The sequence below is a fragment of the Melampsora larici-populina genome (assembly GCF_000204055.1).
Source record: "Melampsora larici-populina 98AG31 unplaced genomic scaffold MELLAscaffold_40, whole genome shotgun sequence".
NCBI classification, from domain to species: Eukaryota; Fungi; Basidiomycota; class Pucciniomycetes; order Pucciniales; family Melampsoraceae; genus Melampsora; species Melampsora laricis-populina.
The window spans coordinates 458,646-476,611 of NW_006768804.1; the positions used below are offsets into that span (position 1 = coordinate 458,646).

The 17,966-nt window shown below is 38.8% G+C and overlaps 4 protein-coding genes across 4 annotated transcripts; 3 read left to right on the forward strand and 1 right to left on the reverse strand.

Moving 5' to 3' along the window:
- Nucleotides 1–294: 294 nt before the first annotated feature.
- MELLADRAFT_72742 (uncharacterized protein) lies at nucleotides 295–2,318 on the forward strand (the record flags this gene model as incomplete). Its single annotated transcript, XM_007413964.1, has 7 exons — nucleotides 295–591; nucleotides 669–963; nucleotides 1,133–1,137; nucleotides 1,267–1,440; nucleotides 1,555–1,653; nucleotides 1,737–1,837; nucleotides 1,949–2,318. 7 exons carry the CDS (start codon nucleotides 301–303, stop codon nucleotides 2,148–2,150), a joined length of 1,167 nt encoding a protein of 388 aa, XP_007414026.1.
- A 311-nt stretch (nucleotides 2,319–2,629) lies between these two features.
- On the forward strand, nucleotides 2,630–4,786 carry MELLADRAFT_78745 (uncharacterized protein; the record flags this gene model as incomplete). Its single annotated transcript, XM_007413965.1, is given in 4 exon segments — nucleotides 2,630–2,864; nucleotides 2,884–3,381; nucleotides 3,484–3,655; nucleotides 3,720–4,786. 4 exon segments carry the CDS (start codon nucleotides 2,854–2,856, stop codon nucleotides 4,443–4,445), a joined length of 1,407 nt encoding a protein of 468 aa, XP_007414027.1.
- A 5,720-nt stretch (nucleotides 4,787–10,506) lies between these two features.
- Nucleotides 10,507–10,869, forward strand: MELLADRAFT_109953 (uncharacterized protein; the record flags this gene model as incomplete). Its single annotated transcript, XM_007413966.1, has 1 exon — nucleotides 10,507–10,869. The coding sequence occupies one exon, from the start codon at nucleotides 10,507–10,509 to the stop codon at nucleotides 10,867–10,869; it is 363 nt and encodes a 120-aa protein (XP_007414028.1).
- A 207-nt stretch (nucleotides 10,870–11,076) lies between these two features.
- Nucleotides 11,077–12,804, reverse strand: MELLADRAFT_109954 (uncharacterized protein; the record flags this gene model as incomplete). Its single annotated transcript, XM_007414038.1, has 4 exons — nucleotides 11,077–11,530; nucleotides 11,597–11,733; nucleotides 11,806–12,517; nucleotides 12,695–12,804. The coding sequence occupies 4 exons, from the start codon at nucleotides 12,802–12,804 to the stop codon at nucleotides 11,077–11,079; spliced, it is 1,413 nt and encodes a 470-aa protein (XP_007414100.1).
- Nucleotides 12,805–17,966: the final 5,162 nt, after the last annotated feature.

Genomic DNA, 17,966 nt, shown 5'->3' on the forward strand with positions numbered 1-17,966 from the left:
AAACTTTTTTTTTGGATGTTTGATTTTGTATGATTTGTTTTTTTTTTGTGAGTATTTGAGGTTCAAAAGAAAAAAGAATCAGTTTGATGATGAAGTTGATGAGTTTGATTTTATTCAAGAATGGATGAAGTTGAGTGAGATGCAGTAATGGGAAACTTGATGAGATTGATAACTGTACATATCATTACAGTCTCATTTTGAACAGTTCTCTCCAGTCGGTGCTCAGAATTTAAAGCAGAGTACTAGACCAGGATTGACAAGTTGACTCTTGATTGAAAGTTTTGATTTCTCAATCAGATCATGTCATTGTCAACTCAACAACAACAACAACAACAAGAACAACCACTTCTATCAATCTCAAGAAACGATCTAAACCAATCTCATCATACTCAATCAGAAACAACCATACTAGAACTACAAAGCTCTTCTACTTCTACTCAATCTGAATCAGATTCTCATTCACCATTACCATCAACATCATCAACCTCGATTTCTCAATCAAACCAATCCAATCTATTACCTCCTTGGTTAATCATCATCATTTGGATCTCAATCTCATCATCCGTTATTTTCTACAACGCTCTAATCCTAGTAAATCAAATCCCTTTCATCAAATCCAAACCATTTTCTAACTTGATTCTCTTTTTTTTGGGTTCGGGTTTGGTTAGAAAGAATGGTCATTTCCATATCCTATCACACTAACAGCTCTGCATCTAGCTTTCCAAACAATCGCAACCCAAACCATAGCACGTACAACAAATTGGATCAATTCATCTACTTCTTCTTCAAAACCAAACTCCAACTCAAATCAAATTAATGAAAACCAATCTGAAGATCATGTGTTGGGTAATAGATCTTTACCTTTTATTGAGCCTGAACTTTATTGGAAAAAAGTCGTGCCGATTGGAATTCTGTTTTCTATCTCACTCGTACTTTCAAATGCGGTTTATTTATATCTTTCAGGTTAGTTTTTTTTAATCTTTCTTTCTTCTTTTTTGGAAAAAAGTCAAGGATTTCAGAAAATTTCGGTTTGATTGGTTTCTTGTGTTTTTTTGATGTCCACTATGGAAATCGTTTGGTCTTTTTTTGGGGGTTTGATCGTATGGAATAATGGAAAAAACGGAACACACAGTGGCTGTAAGTTAACCCACACCAAACCTTGTAACGAGTTAGTACTCAACCCAAAACCCCCCCCAAAAAAACCAATAAAACTAAACCACCCATTTTGTTACCTTTTTTGTGTTTTTTTTGGTGGGGGAGATTTAGTTTATTCAAATGATCAAAGCAGCTTCACCTGTAGCTGTGTTATTAACTTCTTTTGCATTTGGAATTTATCCTCCTTCATTACGTTTGTTTGGAATCGTTTTGATTATTTCTTTGGGGATTGGGATTGCTAGTTATGGTGAAGTGGCTTTTAGTTTGATTGGATTTTTAATTCAAGTAAGTTCAAAAAACACAAATCATCAAAGAACCACTCTTTTTCTCTTGTGTCTCTTTTTTTGGTTTTGTTCTGATGATTTTTTTGGATTTTCTTTTTGGGGTGTGGTGGGTTAGGTTGTGGCTATTGTTGTGGAAGCTAATAGAGTAGTCCTCATTCAAATGTTACTAGGAACTGGAATGTCTCCTTTAACTTCTCTTTATTTCTTTGCACCAGTTTAGTCTTTTTTTTAAAAAAGCCTTTTTATCTAATTTTTTTACATTTCCAAAAAAACTAATAGAATTTTTTTGGTTTGTAGGTTTGTTTGATTATTAATTCGGTTTTGATTTTACCTTTGGAAGGATTTGATTCGATTAAAGCGATACCTAAGTTAGGTGTATGGGTGATTTTATCTAATGCGTTTGAGTGATGATTTTTTCTTTCTCAATTCATCTTGCAAAAGAAAAGAAACTAATACCTTTTTGAACCTGATACCATTTTTTTCCTGGTTGATTGGTTGTGTTTTTTTAGTTCATTAACTTTTTTATTAAACATTTCATCAGTTTATTTAATTCAACTTTCTTCATTAATCTTATCATTATCTAAAGTTTTAAAAGATTTGATTTTGATTTTCTTTAGTTCGATTTTCATGAATCATCAAATTAATCTTTTACAATCGATTGGTTATTTGATTTCTTTGGTTGGTTTGATTGCTTATAAAAAAGGAATTTAATTTCTTTTTTGGTTTTGTTTTGGTTTTGGTGTTTTTTGGTTTTGGGAGGGAGGGAAAGTGTAATGTAGAAGGTTTTTTTTCGGATTTGATGGGTTCTTTAATTATAGATTGGTTTTAGAGTTGGATTGGTTTTTGATTATGATTCAATGATATGGGAAAACAAACTTCAAAAAAAGTTGAGGGGAAACCATTGGTTTCTTTTCTTTGTAAATTGATTTGTAACAGGTTTGAGTGATAGTTAGATTGGAATTCTGAAAGTCAATTTCAAAGTTGAGAAGATTGTGAGGAAATGATTAGGGTGATAAAGAGATGTGTGGTACAATGGACCATCAGCTGGATTTATCAAAGGGATGCTGCTGAGTTGAAGTTGATGAGCTTAAAATTTAAACTCAAGTTAAGTAATACATAGTTAAAATTTGAAATATACCATCCGCAATTTGAACAACAATCACTCACTCACTCTTCAACTGAGTCTGAATGTAAATCTCAAAAAACCATTCAGAATCATCAGGAATCAAAATCAACATCAGAAGACATCCAATCAACCAATGACAACCAGACTGATAGTCTTACCAACTTGTCCAATCTGTCAAGATGAAAACATAAATGATTCATATCTCTTCACACTCTGTGGTCATTCATTTCATTCAAGTTGTATAAGAAAATGGGATCAAACTCAACGTCATCAAAAACGAATCACTAAATGTCCTTGTTGTAATTCAATCTTAAAAAGAATCTCAACTACAACTACAAATTCAAATCACGCTTCATTAGGTTCTAGATTTGTTTTAATTCATTCTTTATCTGAAAAAATCATACATGATGATGATCATCAAAATAAAAGTTCTTCACCTATTCTATCAAACCAACCTTTAACTCAATCGGCTCAAGATGACCGTCAAAAACTTTTACAAGAAATTCATCAATCTAAACATAAACTAGTCAAACAAGAAACCGAAATCGCTTCATTAAACCAATCAAACCAATCGATCAAAACTCAAAACCATGAACTTTTAAATCAAATCAAATCATTAAAAGTCGATTTAAGTTTAATTAAGAATCGAGAAAAACTTGGAATAAATCAACTTTCAAAAGAATTGGCTTTAGAGAAATCTTCAAGGAAAGAAGCTCTTAGGGTTTTGAGAAATGAATTCATGGAACTTCAAGATGCTTATAATCAAAAGAAATCTAGTTTGATTAGATTAAGTTCTGAACGTGATGAGATTCAAAGGTATGATGAAAAAAACATTGACTTTTTTTTTGAAAAAATGATTCTCAAACTAACTAATCATTCGAATTGATTCTTTTTTTTTTGGACTTCTTTAATATATAGTAAATATAATAAACAAACTAGAGAATTAGAAGATACCATAGATAATATGATAAGTTTTTCAGAAGAAAACAAAAAACTTAAATCTGATCTTACAAAACTTTCCAACGAATCAGAAACCATTAGATCAACTTGTCGTAGTCTAAAACAAAGAAGTGCAACCTTTGAAAGTAAAGTAAGAAAAATTGATCTTATAATGATGATGAGAAATAAGAAACTGATGAAGTTGATGATTTTAGTATGAAAAGTATAAGACAGAAGTAATAAGTCTTAGGAACCAAATCCGTCCGATCTCATCCCCATCCAAACCCAAGCTTTTTGATGAAGCAAGTACAAGTACTTCTACTTTATCACATCTTCCAGCCATCTCAACCCCAGTTACTCGATCCTCATCAAGCCATTCACACTCAAACCACCGAAACCCATCTAACCAAATCTCACCAAGTTCTCTAGCCCAAGACCTCACCACATCTTCCGTCCAAGACCCTAACCGATCTCTCAGAAAGAAACCCAGCATGACCCCATCCCGACTACACAACCCGATCACCCCTCCAACCAATCGAGCTAACCAACCCACCGAATCCCAAACCTCAATCCCATCAACTTCACAAAAACCCAACCGTTTATCAAACTCTTCATCTGTTTCTTTAAACCATTCTTCGCTACAAAAACGTTCGATTTCTCAAATCGATAGATCTTCCTCAATAGAAATCCTAAACCCATCAAAAAAACCTAACCTTTTCTTAGATGCTCAAGAAGATTTACATTTACCTAGTTTGTTTGGTACCACTAATACTACCTCTCATTCGAAACGAAAACTTTTGGCTGTGGGCTCTAGTAATGGTGGTGGTGTTGGTAAGGATAAGATTCAGGGTAGGAAATCGTCCGATGGATCCGTCATCAGTATGGGTTTGGGAACTAGGAATGGAGTCTTGTGTCTTGGACCTAAAGTTAAGAATAGGTAATATGAGATGTTTGATTGGTTTAGTGAAGTGTAGGATTAGGGTTAGTAAACAGTTTGGTGGAATGAAAAAGTTTGGGTTACTTTCTCTTGGAGTTTGTTGAACAAATCTGTTCATTCATTAAGTTGTGGTTTTATTTATCTGTTTTTTTCTTTTGACTTTTCTTTTGTAAATAAATAAATTCGGGTGGACTTTTTTTTTTCTGTGTGTTTGGTTTTGTGGTTTTGTAAAATTATATAGGTTTTGGATGGATGGAGATCTTTTTTTTTGGTGTTTGGTTTGGTTTGGAAAGTATAGAATTTATCTAGATATAAATAAATGGATAAATAGGCAAAAAAAGCATTTAAGTAAATGAGTTGACCTTTTTTTATTGATGAGATTTGATTGAAGTTTATCATTATTATTTTTCTATTTGGAAATGGTTTATTTTTTGGAAAAAGATTGGAAGGGATTTAAATTGGATGTATAGATGAGAGATTTTATGATTTTGATTTTGATACAATTCAGTTTTTTTTTGAAACCCAAGATTTGTATCTTATTGATCAGAAAGACTGATTTGTTACAAAGACATTAATGAATGCTTGATTAGGATAAATTTCAATGTTCTTATTTGAGAAACCTGAAACCTGGATATATATATCCAAAGGATTGAGAGGTACTTTAGATGAGTTGAAGTTAATCAATAAGAAATAATCATAGGTGTGTATACATCAACTTCCCAGACAACATTTCTCTACAGCTTTTTTTTGGGATGATGGATGCAACTTCATTGCACAGTAGGGTTGTGAACCAACCCTGAACCTTCAGGGCCAACTCAGGCCTTGGGTATCACAAAATCACTCAGGACCAAGCAGGGCACATCTTGAATGGTTTACATGTGCAGAAAGGTGTGTGTCAAAATGTAATGATTTTTGAAATATGTTGCCATTGAATTTGTATCAGAATTTATTTAAAGGCTAAATGAGCCTAACTTAATTTTGATGTCCAAGTAGGCTGATTTCTAACTTAACTAAGTCCCTATTCTCTTGCCGCGAGCTTGCGAGCATAGGGACTTACGCCTTATCTCGCTTTTCTTGGTGACAAGCACAATTCCCTTTTGGTGGGAGAAAATGGCACCAATAGAAAAGTTTTGCATTTGATAATAACTTTTTTTGTTAGCCTCAAGTCTTATCATTCAGCTTCTTGCGCACCTTTCTGTCTCCTCACTTTTTTGAATTCTCATCAAAAGCAAAAGTTGCCATTGGTCTCAAAATTCATACTCTTAATGAAAAGGGTCAAATTTGGATTTTTTGTTTACATGACACATGTAACATCACTCGCATTTCTTTTTGAAATTTCAAAAGTACAAATTTTGACATCAATAAGAACTTTTGATTTTGATGAGACTCCGGAAACGTGAAGAGACAGAAAGATGTGGAAGAAGTTGAATGGTAATAACTGAGTCTAACAAAAAAAGTTATTATCAAATGCAAAACTTTTCTATTGGTGCCATTTTCTCCCACCAAAAGGGAATTGTGCTTGTCAGCAAGAAAAGCGAGATAAGGCATAAGTCCCTATGCTCGCAAGCTCGCGGCAAGAGAATAGGGACTTAGTTAAGTTAGAAATGAGCCTACTTGGACATCAAAAAGAGATATACTGATCCTATTTTGAAAGAAAAAGATCAAAAAAACAAATCATTGAGCAAAAAAACCAAGGGTACCCGGGAGCTCAAGGCCTCAGGCTCAGACATGCTTACAGGGCATTTGTGACTAGGTTTTAGTGTGATAGGGAATGTGAGTGTTGAGTACTCAGCAGAGTGCTCAAGGCTTGCTAAAATGGGCAAGTAGAGTATTATGATTCTAAATAATTATATTTATATTTCAATATAAAGTCATTACAATTAAAATTATAAACAAAGGAAGCAAAATGGAGGAAGGGACTGGTCTGTTTGAATAAATCCAGACATACTACAGTTAAATAACTCCTAAAAAGGAGATTACAATTGTAAGTAATAAAAGATTATGATGTTGATGAAAACTGGATCCAAGGTTTTCCTTGAATCTTCAATTTGACAGAGTGAAGAGTGAGGTTAACTTGAAGATCACTAGACTGGTTGTTCTTAAAGTCATCAACTTGGGGTTGCTCTCAAGGTCACCTACCTAGACTTGTTTCTACTTGGGGGAAGTATGTAGAGGATCCAGAAGGAAGTTGTACTACTTACTTTTAGTCAGGAAACGTCTTAAATTACTTAAGTGAATCACTAGTCTTATATTATAAGACTCTTGATTACAGTCAAACCGGAAAAGCTTGCCACCAATTACCCGCCAATTTGCTTGAGTTTTGCGGACAAAATTGGTCAAGCTTTTCCGGTTTGACTGTATGCACTTCAATAATAATCTACAGGGGTTCTTTAAAAGTGTTGTGTAATAAAAGCTTGGGGGAAATCTCTGAAAGCTGAGAGAGGAGGGGTTTATACATGTACTCTCCTCTCCAAACCTAACTGTGGTGATATTTTTTTCTATCACTACATTGGTTCAGGGTTGATCATTACTAGATGTTATGATCATCACTAGGGATACTTAATTACATATGCATGTTGGTCACAATTTTTAATATAAGCATTTCAACTCTTGACACTGAGTTATGAGGTATAAATGATGTTTCAGTACATATTACATGTTGTGTTAAGTGACCATGTATATGTAATAAGTGTTTTTGTATGTTACAGCACAGGTTACATACTGTTCCTGGACTGTATGTATATGTAATTGATGTGATATAGTGTTTTGACTGTTACAGGTTAGTTTTGGGTACATGTATATGTACTTAGGGCTGACAGGGAACAGATTGTCCACTTGAAAGATACATTGTAGAACTCCTACGCAGTGCAGCGTAGGCTGAGCCGGAGAGGGGATGAAGTACCGCCAGAGAGAATGGAAGTACAACAGTTGCAGTTAAGCTGCCCTCAACCTTTAGAAATCTCTAAGTTCAGAGCCGAGGAGCACAATTCTAGCCAAATCTTCCTGCTACACACAATCAACACCTGTAATAATGTTATTTTATCCTTTCTACTGATAAATCAGTACCAAACCTAGGTCCAAAATAGCTCTGACTTGTCCAAAGACAGTACTGAGTGGTCACCAGAGGCTTCTAGACACTTAAAGTGAATAGACTAGGGTTGAAGAAAGTATAAAACAACACTACACAAATAATCAATTACGCTTCGCAGTCCAATGACTTTCAAAGAAGTTCCAACACTAAGATCTTGTAAGAAGACTAAAATATACTAATGAAAAAAGTTGATGATGATGATGATTATAGAAGTTGATTAAACTTCTACAGATAGAGTTGAGATGATTGAAGTTTATTTGCCAAAAAATTTCCACTAAAAAAATAAGAACTACACTAAAACTTGAGACACACACAGATACTACTATTTAATTACTATCTTTGCTAGATAGTTAAAACAGACTTTGACTTTGATCATTTAAAACTAACATCTAACACTTTTAAAAGTCTAATACTTTTAAAGGACACTTTGAATTAAACACTTTAACACTTTAAATAAAACACTAACAAAAAACTACTCAATAAGCACCCACACACACACTTGGACAAATTGGACAATTGGACAATTAAAACTCCCCAAATTTCGCCTCCAGACCCCCTCCTTATATACCTTTCATCTCCCTATTCGCACCATCACACTGTCTAGCAAATTTAGTCTCCTATCCCCCCGATTTACATAAGATTGACGCTTTCACACACTACTTTCCCCTCCCGCAACCCCTATTACATATTTCAATTTGTATGTAAGTTCCTTTCTCATGTCACTTCCTATTCTTTCTTTACTCATCTGTTTGTTCTCTTTCATTTCGATTTGTCACTTTCATTTGATTCCTTTTAACTTTTCTATTTGATTTAATAATTTGAATTCGTTGATTTGATATGTAATTTGATCTATTACTAATTAATTTAGTATGTAATTGAATTTGTTTATTAATTTAAATTAACTCCAAATAGATTGCATCATTGTTCTTCTAATGATCTAGCTAGTCGAGTTGGTGTAATAGACTTGTTTAATTAATTTGATTTTAGTAACTTCTCGGCACTTTCTCTTGCTCTAATCAACTGATCTTCCTTTCCTTTGATTCAATTTCAAGTTTCTTTTGATGGATCTTTCAATTATAAGTTTTAAGTAAGTTTGCATCTGTGTTTCTTTCTAATTCCTCTTATACTAGCTAAGTTACTCCAATTTAATTTTGATTTAATTTAATTAATTGTTGCTATGTATTTCTTCTATTTTATTTAATGTTGTCTTTTATCTTGTGATTATAATATTTTAAGATGTTTTCTCATGATGATTGTGTATCTTGAAATAAAACAAAATAAACTAAAGGAATTGTTTGTGTTTGAATCAAATCACCTGATCGTAAATTGATTTGAGTATATTAAAATTGATCCAAAATGAAAAAATGAAAAAACCCGAGTTTATAAAAAAATGATCTTGCAGATAAAATGTTGAATCAAACTATGATGTTAAAGATGATCTTCAATGAAAGAAAACTTTGAGTTTCAAAAAGTAAATGAGGTCTTTAGAAAATATGAAAAGTAGACATGTTTTGATTTTCACAACATTTGGGCAAACTTGGCTGGGCTGGGCTGGGTCTGGGTCACAGCCCTAGACCACAGCATTTCACACTGTGGGAATGATTAAATTCAAAATCCAATTGAGCAAATTTGTGGTGTCCAAGTAAGCCACTGGACAGTGCTGAGGTATCATACCAACAAAACAATGATCATCACCTTGTGAAACCGTGCAATACGGTACTAGACCTGTGACAGATGTAAAAGATGGTCACAGACATAGGCTATCAGATGACACACCTCTAAGACCCCCAGCATGTCTGATGGCTGTGGAAATGTGCATTCTATAACTTTTTCCTCTTAGGCTCAAGGGGTATTCATACCTGTTGGCCTGGGTATTTACATATTATCAAATCTTGGGTATTACACATCAAAGATACTCAGAAGTATATGTAATCAATAGACCTGGCCCAGGGGCATATTTTGGAATGCAAGACATTGTCTCTGTTTAAGAGACAACCCAAAAATAGTCTGGCCAGGGCAGGTATGCCAACTTGTTGGTATGCAATATCACTTCAGCACTCATTGGGGTCCTGTTCAAGTCTGCAACTTTTCTCAATCACAGATCTTGTTCATATCCCATTCACAGGTTTCCTTTGAGCTATACTCTCCATTTGTATGTACAACATCAAATTTCAATTTGTTCCTGTCAAGCTCCTTTCTTTATTGGTTGATCATCTGGATCGTAGAGAAAGATCATATCTTTCATCACAACTTTGAATGATAAGTACAATTCACTGTCAATATCTCTCAATATTTTAAACAGCCAGTGTTGTTTGACATTGTTGGTAAGTAACCTAGATGACTGTGATAAGACAATGCTTTTTGGAGGCGTGGCAAAAGCACTGGTTTGAAACCCAGAAAGATAGACCAGAATAATAACAAAGAAGGTTTCTGATGACTTGCAAGGGAATCCATGTTGTATGTACTACATATGGTAACATGCTAGTATTGGTATAGTAGAGGGTGGCTTAAGCGGAACCTGCAAACTCAATGTGAACAAGTTGTGAAAAAGATCTGTGATTAAGAAAATTTGTGCATTTGGACACCATAACTTTGCTTAATTGGGTTTTTGACTTGATCATTCCTGTGGTGTCATTGTCAGATTATGAAGCTGCTGATCAGAATTACAACAAATAAAACCTTGATGACCTCAGGATAATCCCTGATGGATGGCTATTCATTGATCTTGTGATGATGTTTGTCAGCCTCAGGGGACCAGACCAAGGCATACAGGCCTTCAGTAACACCAGGAAGTCTCAGGTCAGTACCTGCTTTATTTAGGTACTTTTTAGCCAATTTTTTTTGGTGAATGACTGGTTGGATTGATCTAGGAGATTGAAGATTCAGGGTTTGGGTGAATTACAGTCTGAAAATTTGATTTGTTCACTCTTGATTTGATAATTTTAACCATTTGAAATTGGCAACAATTGTGATCATGGTTGGTGTTAGCAAGCATGCGCTTATTCCACCAGCAGGTTTGCTATACTTAACGATCAAAATCGGGAATAAGAAACGAAAGCGGATTCGCACTGCGGATCTCACTGCTACACCCGCGGTGCCTTTGGCCCGCGGGGCTAACACGCATCTCCGCTGTTTTGCAAACCCAAGCATTGCGGGATTTAATTGCTTAGACGCATTAGCGCGGAAAGGAATTAGACCGGAATCACGAGACGGTGTTTCAGCGGAGAAACGAAGCGTTCATTGCGCAAAATGCAGTCCAAACGAAAAGCAAGGACCAGGGCAACGCCGCGCGATTACAACAAGAGAAACGAACGTAGAGAAAGTGAAATGGTGCTGAGCCAATGAGAGAAACAAAGAACAACCAAAGTCTGAGCGAAACGATTGTAGAGAAACGGAGATTTTGAGAATTGGCGTGTATGTTAGTGTATCCGCTGAAATAGACACTGTAAGATGGGGGTTCAAGAAAAACGGAGAATGAGTGTTACGAAAGCTTGAGAAAAGTGAGAAACGAGAGAGCAGTGTGTTGGCATTTTGATTGAGTTCATCAGAAACGGCGCTGCTTCTTTGGCCTGTTGCCGCCATTGAAGTTCCTGAGCCTAGCCAAGAACGTTTCCGCTTCTTTGCGGATTGCAGCAACTAATTGTTCATTGTAGGTTGAGAGAGCTGTGTCTTTGGCTTCGTACGGAGCTTCGGCACTGATCCGGCGAAGGGCAGTACAAAGTCCTGCAAAATCGTCCTTGCGTTTGAAGTTACGTGATTCGACTGCCCGCAAAGCGTCTTCTTTGGCTACCGTCAGGACAAAAGGTCCGGTGTCGGTAGATCCGTGACTCCTGGTGGTTTCCAATCGATGAGAACTTGTCGAGGCATGGTGGGATGTAGTTGAACGCGATACAGACGAATCGGTAGTTGTGTGGGCCACGTGACGGTCATTAGTCTCAGTGCGATGGGTGCTTTGCATTGAATGGCACGCGTTGGCGGGTTGAGCCGCGCTGGGAAGCCTGTAGAAGGCAGCACTGTTGATTGATGGTCAGCGGCCGCGAAACTGGCATAGCATAGAAACGTACATGTTTTGGATGAAAGGAAAACCGTCGTACATGGATTTGGTAGCCGGAGCTCCCGGTAGGTTGGCGCCTGGAACGGGAGCCGCTGGCCGTTCCGTTGTGGCGCGAGGCCCAGGGGGCGTAAGATTACGGTAGCGAGGCTCAACAGAGGCCGGGAGTTGCCGAGCTCAATCCATTTCATCAAATAAGCCATCTAGTTGAGAAGTGGTAACCGGGGCAGGTGTAACCTCTGGCGTGCGTTGCAAAGCTTGCGGAACGGGTGGTGGCACGTGTTGATTGAGGGCGCGGAATAGTGACTGGGGGTCAAGATGGTAGGTCATCTGAGTAGGTGGCGGTGGTGGTGGTGCTAGGTCCGGGACATCGTTCTCGGTAAGGCTGTAGTAGTGACGACGCGGTGTGAAAGAGCTGCTAGATGAGGCTCCGTGTGATGTGCGAGTATTAGAAGTTGCCGAGTGGTTCATGAAGTGGCTGGAGGATGTAGCGGGTAACGGCGGTGCCGGACCACATTGTGGATTCCGGGCAACCTCCCTGAGAAAAGGCGAGTTTGGGTACGGTACGGCGTTTTGTGAGAGCGGGTGTCCTACGTATGGCCCGGCGTGGTGGGGAGGAGGCGTAGATTGGAGGTGATGAGGGTTGTAGAACAAGCGCTCTATGTACGAGTCACTGGATGGGTCAGTCAAGCCAGTGGTCAAATGAGAGGACTCAGGGAGCCATCGATCCGATGTTGCAGATGCACCAGGATGTGACGTTGGTGGTTTCACAGCGCGGGGAGGAGTACCAGAATGGAGGCCGCTTCGTTGTGGTTGTTGTGGGTTTTCGATGTTGAGCTGATAGGGTAAGGGTGCTGGAACCATTGGCGCGTAACAATAACTACCGGAAGGGAGACCGCTGGTAGAAGGCGTACGACCTAGTCCTGGGGCGGAGCTTTAAGGATTGAGTGCGGGTGATGGAGGTGGGGAGTCTGGGTGAACGTTGGTCAAGGTACGAAGAACGATGTTGAATGGTTCCACGATACGGCGGAACTCGAAAGGCAAGGTTCTGTCATCAACTTTGGGATTGGTCTTGAGAATGTTGAAGGTGTTCTGCCTGGCAATAACGTACATGTGTTTACACGCCGATTTGTTTTGCAGGAAGTGCGTGCAATTACAGTTGTTGACGTAGCCGACACTCCCGTCTTTCGGTGGTGTCGTATGGACTGTGTACATGGCCATTTGAGGCCTTGTGAAACTGCTGATTGTCCACTGTTCAGGTGAGATCAGTGAAATGAATGTGCCCAGGGTTCTCATTTGCGTTTTGAACTCACCTTGTTAGTTGCTTGGCTTTTGATCTGCACGCCGAGGTCAGCAAGGTTTCTATCAGTGTATGTTTCGGATAGGCATTTGGCAACATTTTGGTACTTTGTTGCGTGAGAACACTCTGTCAAAAATCCGGCTCCGCTTTTTCGGCTAATGTTTGAAGCAGGTCATCTGGTCGGCGGAGAGTGTGTCGACTAAGGAAATTATATTTCAAGACACGGTGGTAGCTTTCCGTGAAGTTATTTGTGTGAATACCCTGCATAGGTACGTCTCGCTCCGACATCATACAATGGGAGTAGTTGTTGACCCATTGATATTCGAAGTATGATAGGAAGTCAGGATGGGTGTTGCGGTAATCGTGTCGGAACTTGATGATGGCATCCTGCCATCGGCGGGCGTAAATCACGGCCATGGCATTGGAGTGCAGTCGTGTTGCGAGTTTGGTACCGCCCTAGGGATAGAGTTGTTTAGCTTACAAACAAATTTGGGTGCAGGGCGTAGCTCACGTGTATCTTTGCCTTCGCTTTGATGGCACGAGAGACGTGGAAGATGCACCAGTAGTGTCTGGGTTTGAAGCTGCAGTCCTCGTACGTGTCTTTGACCGCCTTGGCGTAGGCAGGTGCACAATCGGTCATAAAAGCCTTTGGTAGGAGCTGGAATTCCTGCTTCATCCAACGAAGGAAACTGGTGACGGTGTGGTGATCAGAACACACCATCACCCTCACCTTTATATACACGAAGAAGGGTTCGAGAAGCTCAAAGTCTTACTCACTGAGAGCAGATTTCAAGCTCGAGTCAAGTTGATAGTCAACAAAGGGAGCCAAAACTTAATCATGTGTTTTTCATTTTTAGGAGATATCATATCTAGTAAAGTTAGACAAGATAACAAAGTAACTCATGTAGTTAAACAAAGCATGATGATGAGCTATAACACGGAACAAAGATTTGGGTTGAAGTAATAGATAAGATAGCAAGTTTAGAGAAGGGGAATTGAACAGAATTGAGTCCGAGAAGAGGTAATAGAAAGGTCACTTTCAGGCTCGAAGTTACAACTAGATTAAAATTGCATCTCGAGATCGAAATTGAGTAGAACAGGTTGAAGGTAGAGGATCAAGTTTTAGGGAACATACGGAATAAACAGTTGAAAGTATCAAAAGAAGTCTCAAAATCGAAAAGGGTTGTGATAGCCTAAAATGCGAGATACAGTATTGATGAGAGAGTCGAAAGAGGTAGTTAGAAAGAGGCTGAAATCGAATGGGTTGTAGTCACATAGCTGAAGAGACTCAGACAGGACTCACATGTTCATATAGTAATCAAGTATCAAAGTCAAATTGAAAGATGAAGGAATCTTGACTTTTAGATCCAAAGATAAGCTAGATCGAGATTGGAATTCGAGATCGAAAGTGGAATGAGTAGGTGAAGATGGTATTGAAAGGAGGGATCGGGTTTTGGGGTACAGACACTATAACGAAGTAGTTGAAGATGTGAATCTGAGCTGGAGATCGAAGAAAAGATAGACATCAGTCGTAGAAGATGATCGATACAAGGAAGCAAGTAAGAGAAGGAAATAAAAAAACACTTACATATTGAGTAAATGATAAATCGGCTTCGAGAACGATCGGTCGGAGGAAACACGTTGGGGTTGAGTCTTAGGGGACACGTCATGAGCTGAAAGGGCGTGAGTGAAAGGCATAAATAGGGGACTGTTCGAAGGGAAAGGAAGGGGGAGCAGAAAATTTTTGTATCCGATTTTTGTGTACGAGTTTGATTGTGTGTGTCTTAATCGAGTTAAATTCGATAAAAGTGTACTGTTCCGTGTTGATCAAAGAGAATTAGATCTATTGTGTGTTCGAGTTAGTAATTCAGTGTAAAAGTAGAAAGAGTGTTGTCAGTTTCTTTAGATTTGAGTTGTTGAGCTTTTGTTTGTTTTGAAGTTCTGTGGATGCTGAGCTTGGTTATAATCTAGTCGTCAGCTTGTAAAAAGTCGAAGTGTTAAAGATCAATTCGATAACCCGCCTCTTGATCCAAGTCGAGGCCGGGTCGAGTCAGAGTCAGCAATTCATTCCAGACCTGTACCGGGGTGTTACACCCTTGTGGAAATCAACACTCAACTCGAGTTTACATATCTCTGTACTACAAACTTGTGTAGAGTCGTGTGTAATACTGTTAGACTCCGCCAAACGCTGCGCATCCAACTGCGTGGTGTAAATTAGGTTTTGGAAAACCTTAAAAAGACGAGAAGTGAAAAGTAGAGAAGCCTCATCTCAAATTTCGAAATCATTTTTGAAGGACGAGGGCAGCTTTGCAGCACCTGTAGTTTCATCCGCTCTCACAAGTGGTGATTCTTCCCCTCTCCGGCTCAGCCTACGCTACACTGCGTAGGAGTTCTACATCTGGTGACTCCACTGGGGCAACTCAAAACAACTTCTGCGTCTCCGCAGGTGCTCCAACGCATCGTAGTTTCAACAAATCATCAAACTTTATATATCTCAAACATTACATTCCGACCTCAGTAAAATCTCAAATCTCAAAATGTCATCTCAAGGCAATCTTGGATCATCAATGGATCCTAAACAAATTACGGCAGAGAATGCTTTGTCTGTAGTTGGTAAAAGTGGTGGTACTAGTGTTCAGGAAGGATCTAGTCAAGACAAAAAGGGGTTATATAGAGAGAAGGAAGAAAGTGAGGATGACTCGGGGGATGATGTTACAACAAAAGGAGTAGAAGGAATGGTAGAGGAGGAGATAATTTCAATTGATCATGCAGAAAGAATGGTAAAAACTGGGGAGATTACAGTTGAAGAAGCAAAGGATTATATCAAGGAGGCTGAAGAACAGGCAGAAAAGATGAAGAAATTATTAAAGTTGTTAGAGGAGGCAAACAAAAAGTCAAAGAAGGGAAGAAAGGGAAAGAAGAAATGTTTCAGTAGTAGTAGTGGCTCGAGTTCGGATAGCAGTAGTGAAGAGAGTTCAAGTTCGGAGGATGAAAGCAAAGTGGAGGTCAAGAAGAAGAAAAAGAGTAAGAAGGGAAAGAAGAAAGTCGTAAAAATTGAGCCACAAGATTCAGAGTTACGGTTTAGTCATGGTGATGATGTTCAGAAGTTCTTACGGGATTTCGAGGTTACAGCAAAGGTGGATGGAGCTAACGGCGAGGATATGGCAATGCAAGTTTGTGCCTTTGTGAATGGAAAAGAGTTGAAAGAAGAAATTAAAGAACTTAAAGGTTGGGGAGAAGGAGAATGGGATTGGGCATTACTGAAGACAGAAATGAAAGATTGGTATGCATCAATTCGGGAGGCGCCTAAATATACGGTGGAAGACTTAAAGGAGCTAGTTTTGGAATATGAAGGAAATGGAGGCATTGATTCAAAGTTGGAATTTGAAGGTTTTAGACATAAGTTTGACAGCATATTGGTTTACCTCAAGAAATACAAATATATTGACTCAGAAGACAAGATCTGCAACTATTACTATAGAGCGTTCTCAGATAGTATGCAGAAGAAGATCAAAGAGAAGTTACGAGATGATGGTGATTTAAGAAGGACTAAGGATGGAAGACATTGGCTGCCTGGATGGAAGATACTTAAGAAAACAATTCATACGGTGGTTCAAGCAGAAGTAGAATTGGTGTTTGAAGAATTGTGAGGAAAGAAGGAAGTAGAGACAAAGAAGGATGAAGAACTTAAGGAGAAGGTAGTACAAAAGGATAAGGAACGAAGGGGAATGAAGATGGAAGGCTTGAATAAGAAGATTGGCGGAAAGTCCGGGGACGAGGCAACTATCAGTGAACTAGTGCAACAGTTTGCGGCATGGAGTGGACGAGGGTTAAATAGACCTTTGGTTACAAGTCAGAATAACCATGTTCATAAAGGTTTCCAGAACAACTCTTAATCTGGGCAAAATAACTCCGGACCCCCAGTTCAAAACCAAGGCCCAGCACCTCAATTCAACTCTTCAACTTACTTTAATAGAGGAGGTCAACAAGGGGGACAGAACTTCAACAATAATAGTTCTGGCCCTAATCATCAACATGGTGGCCAATATGCCAACTTTGGAATGAATAGAGGTAGAGGAGGCTACAGCGGAAATAGAGGAGGAAGAGGGGGTTACAACTCAAACTCTCAATGGAACAATTCATCTGGACAGTTCCAACAAAACAACAATGGCAATCAACAGCCATCCAGTGGGTCTTACGGACCACCACCACCTAACAATGGACCTCCTCGAGGAGAGTTTCAAGAGAGAACATTTAGAGATGGGCCAGTAATGTGTTATTATTGTGGAAAAGAAGGACACGGTCATAATAGGTGCCTGGACAAGCAGCGGGAAATCAATGATGGATATGTAAAAGAGAACAATAACACTTATGTCTTGTCAAATGGAGCAGTTGTCAGATGGGATAGTAGTAGACCAATTAGAACTGTGGTTGCAGACTATTCATTACAGTTAGAGCAGGAGAAGATTGCTGCGGCACAGGGAGGAGGAACTCAGGCGACAAACCAAGCTTCACCTGGTCCAGCTGTAGTAATACCAGAAAAAACAGTGGTGACAGGACTCTTAACTAGAGCAGCAAATGGAGATCCACAAGTTCAGGAGTTAAGAGCCAATTGTGGAGTCTTAGAGAATTGGAAGGCACCAGGGATTACTAGTAGAGGTTTCAAGGCGGCTATGGCAGGAGCAGGCACAAGAGTGTATGATGTAGAAGTCAAGAGAGGAAGAGGCAAGGTAGAACCGGTAGAAGCGCCAAAGAAGAAGAAGATTTTGGTTCAGAAGGATGAAGAAGAAGTCGAGGACGAGGTTATGGAAATAGATGAAGAGGACAACAGTAGTGAAGATATGCCTTTGGCTCAATTGAAAGGGAAGAAGAAGCCAACAGTTGTAGCACCAAGATTAGACAAGAAGGACATTGTGAAAGGAAAATTCGAGAGACCTGTAGAAAAGGGGTATGAGGGAGTAATGGATAAGGTAGTAGACAAAATTATGAAAACTAAGATAGAAGCAGAAGTTGGAGAGTTGTGTGCGATCTCACCGGCACTGGCGGAACATATGAAGAGACAAGTATCAAAACGGCGAGTGGT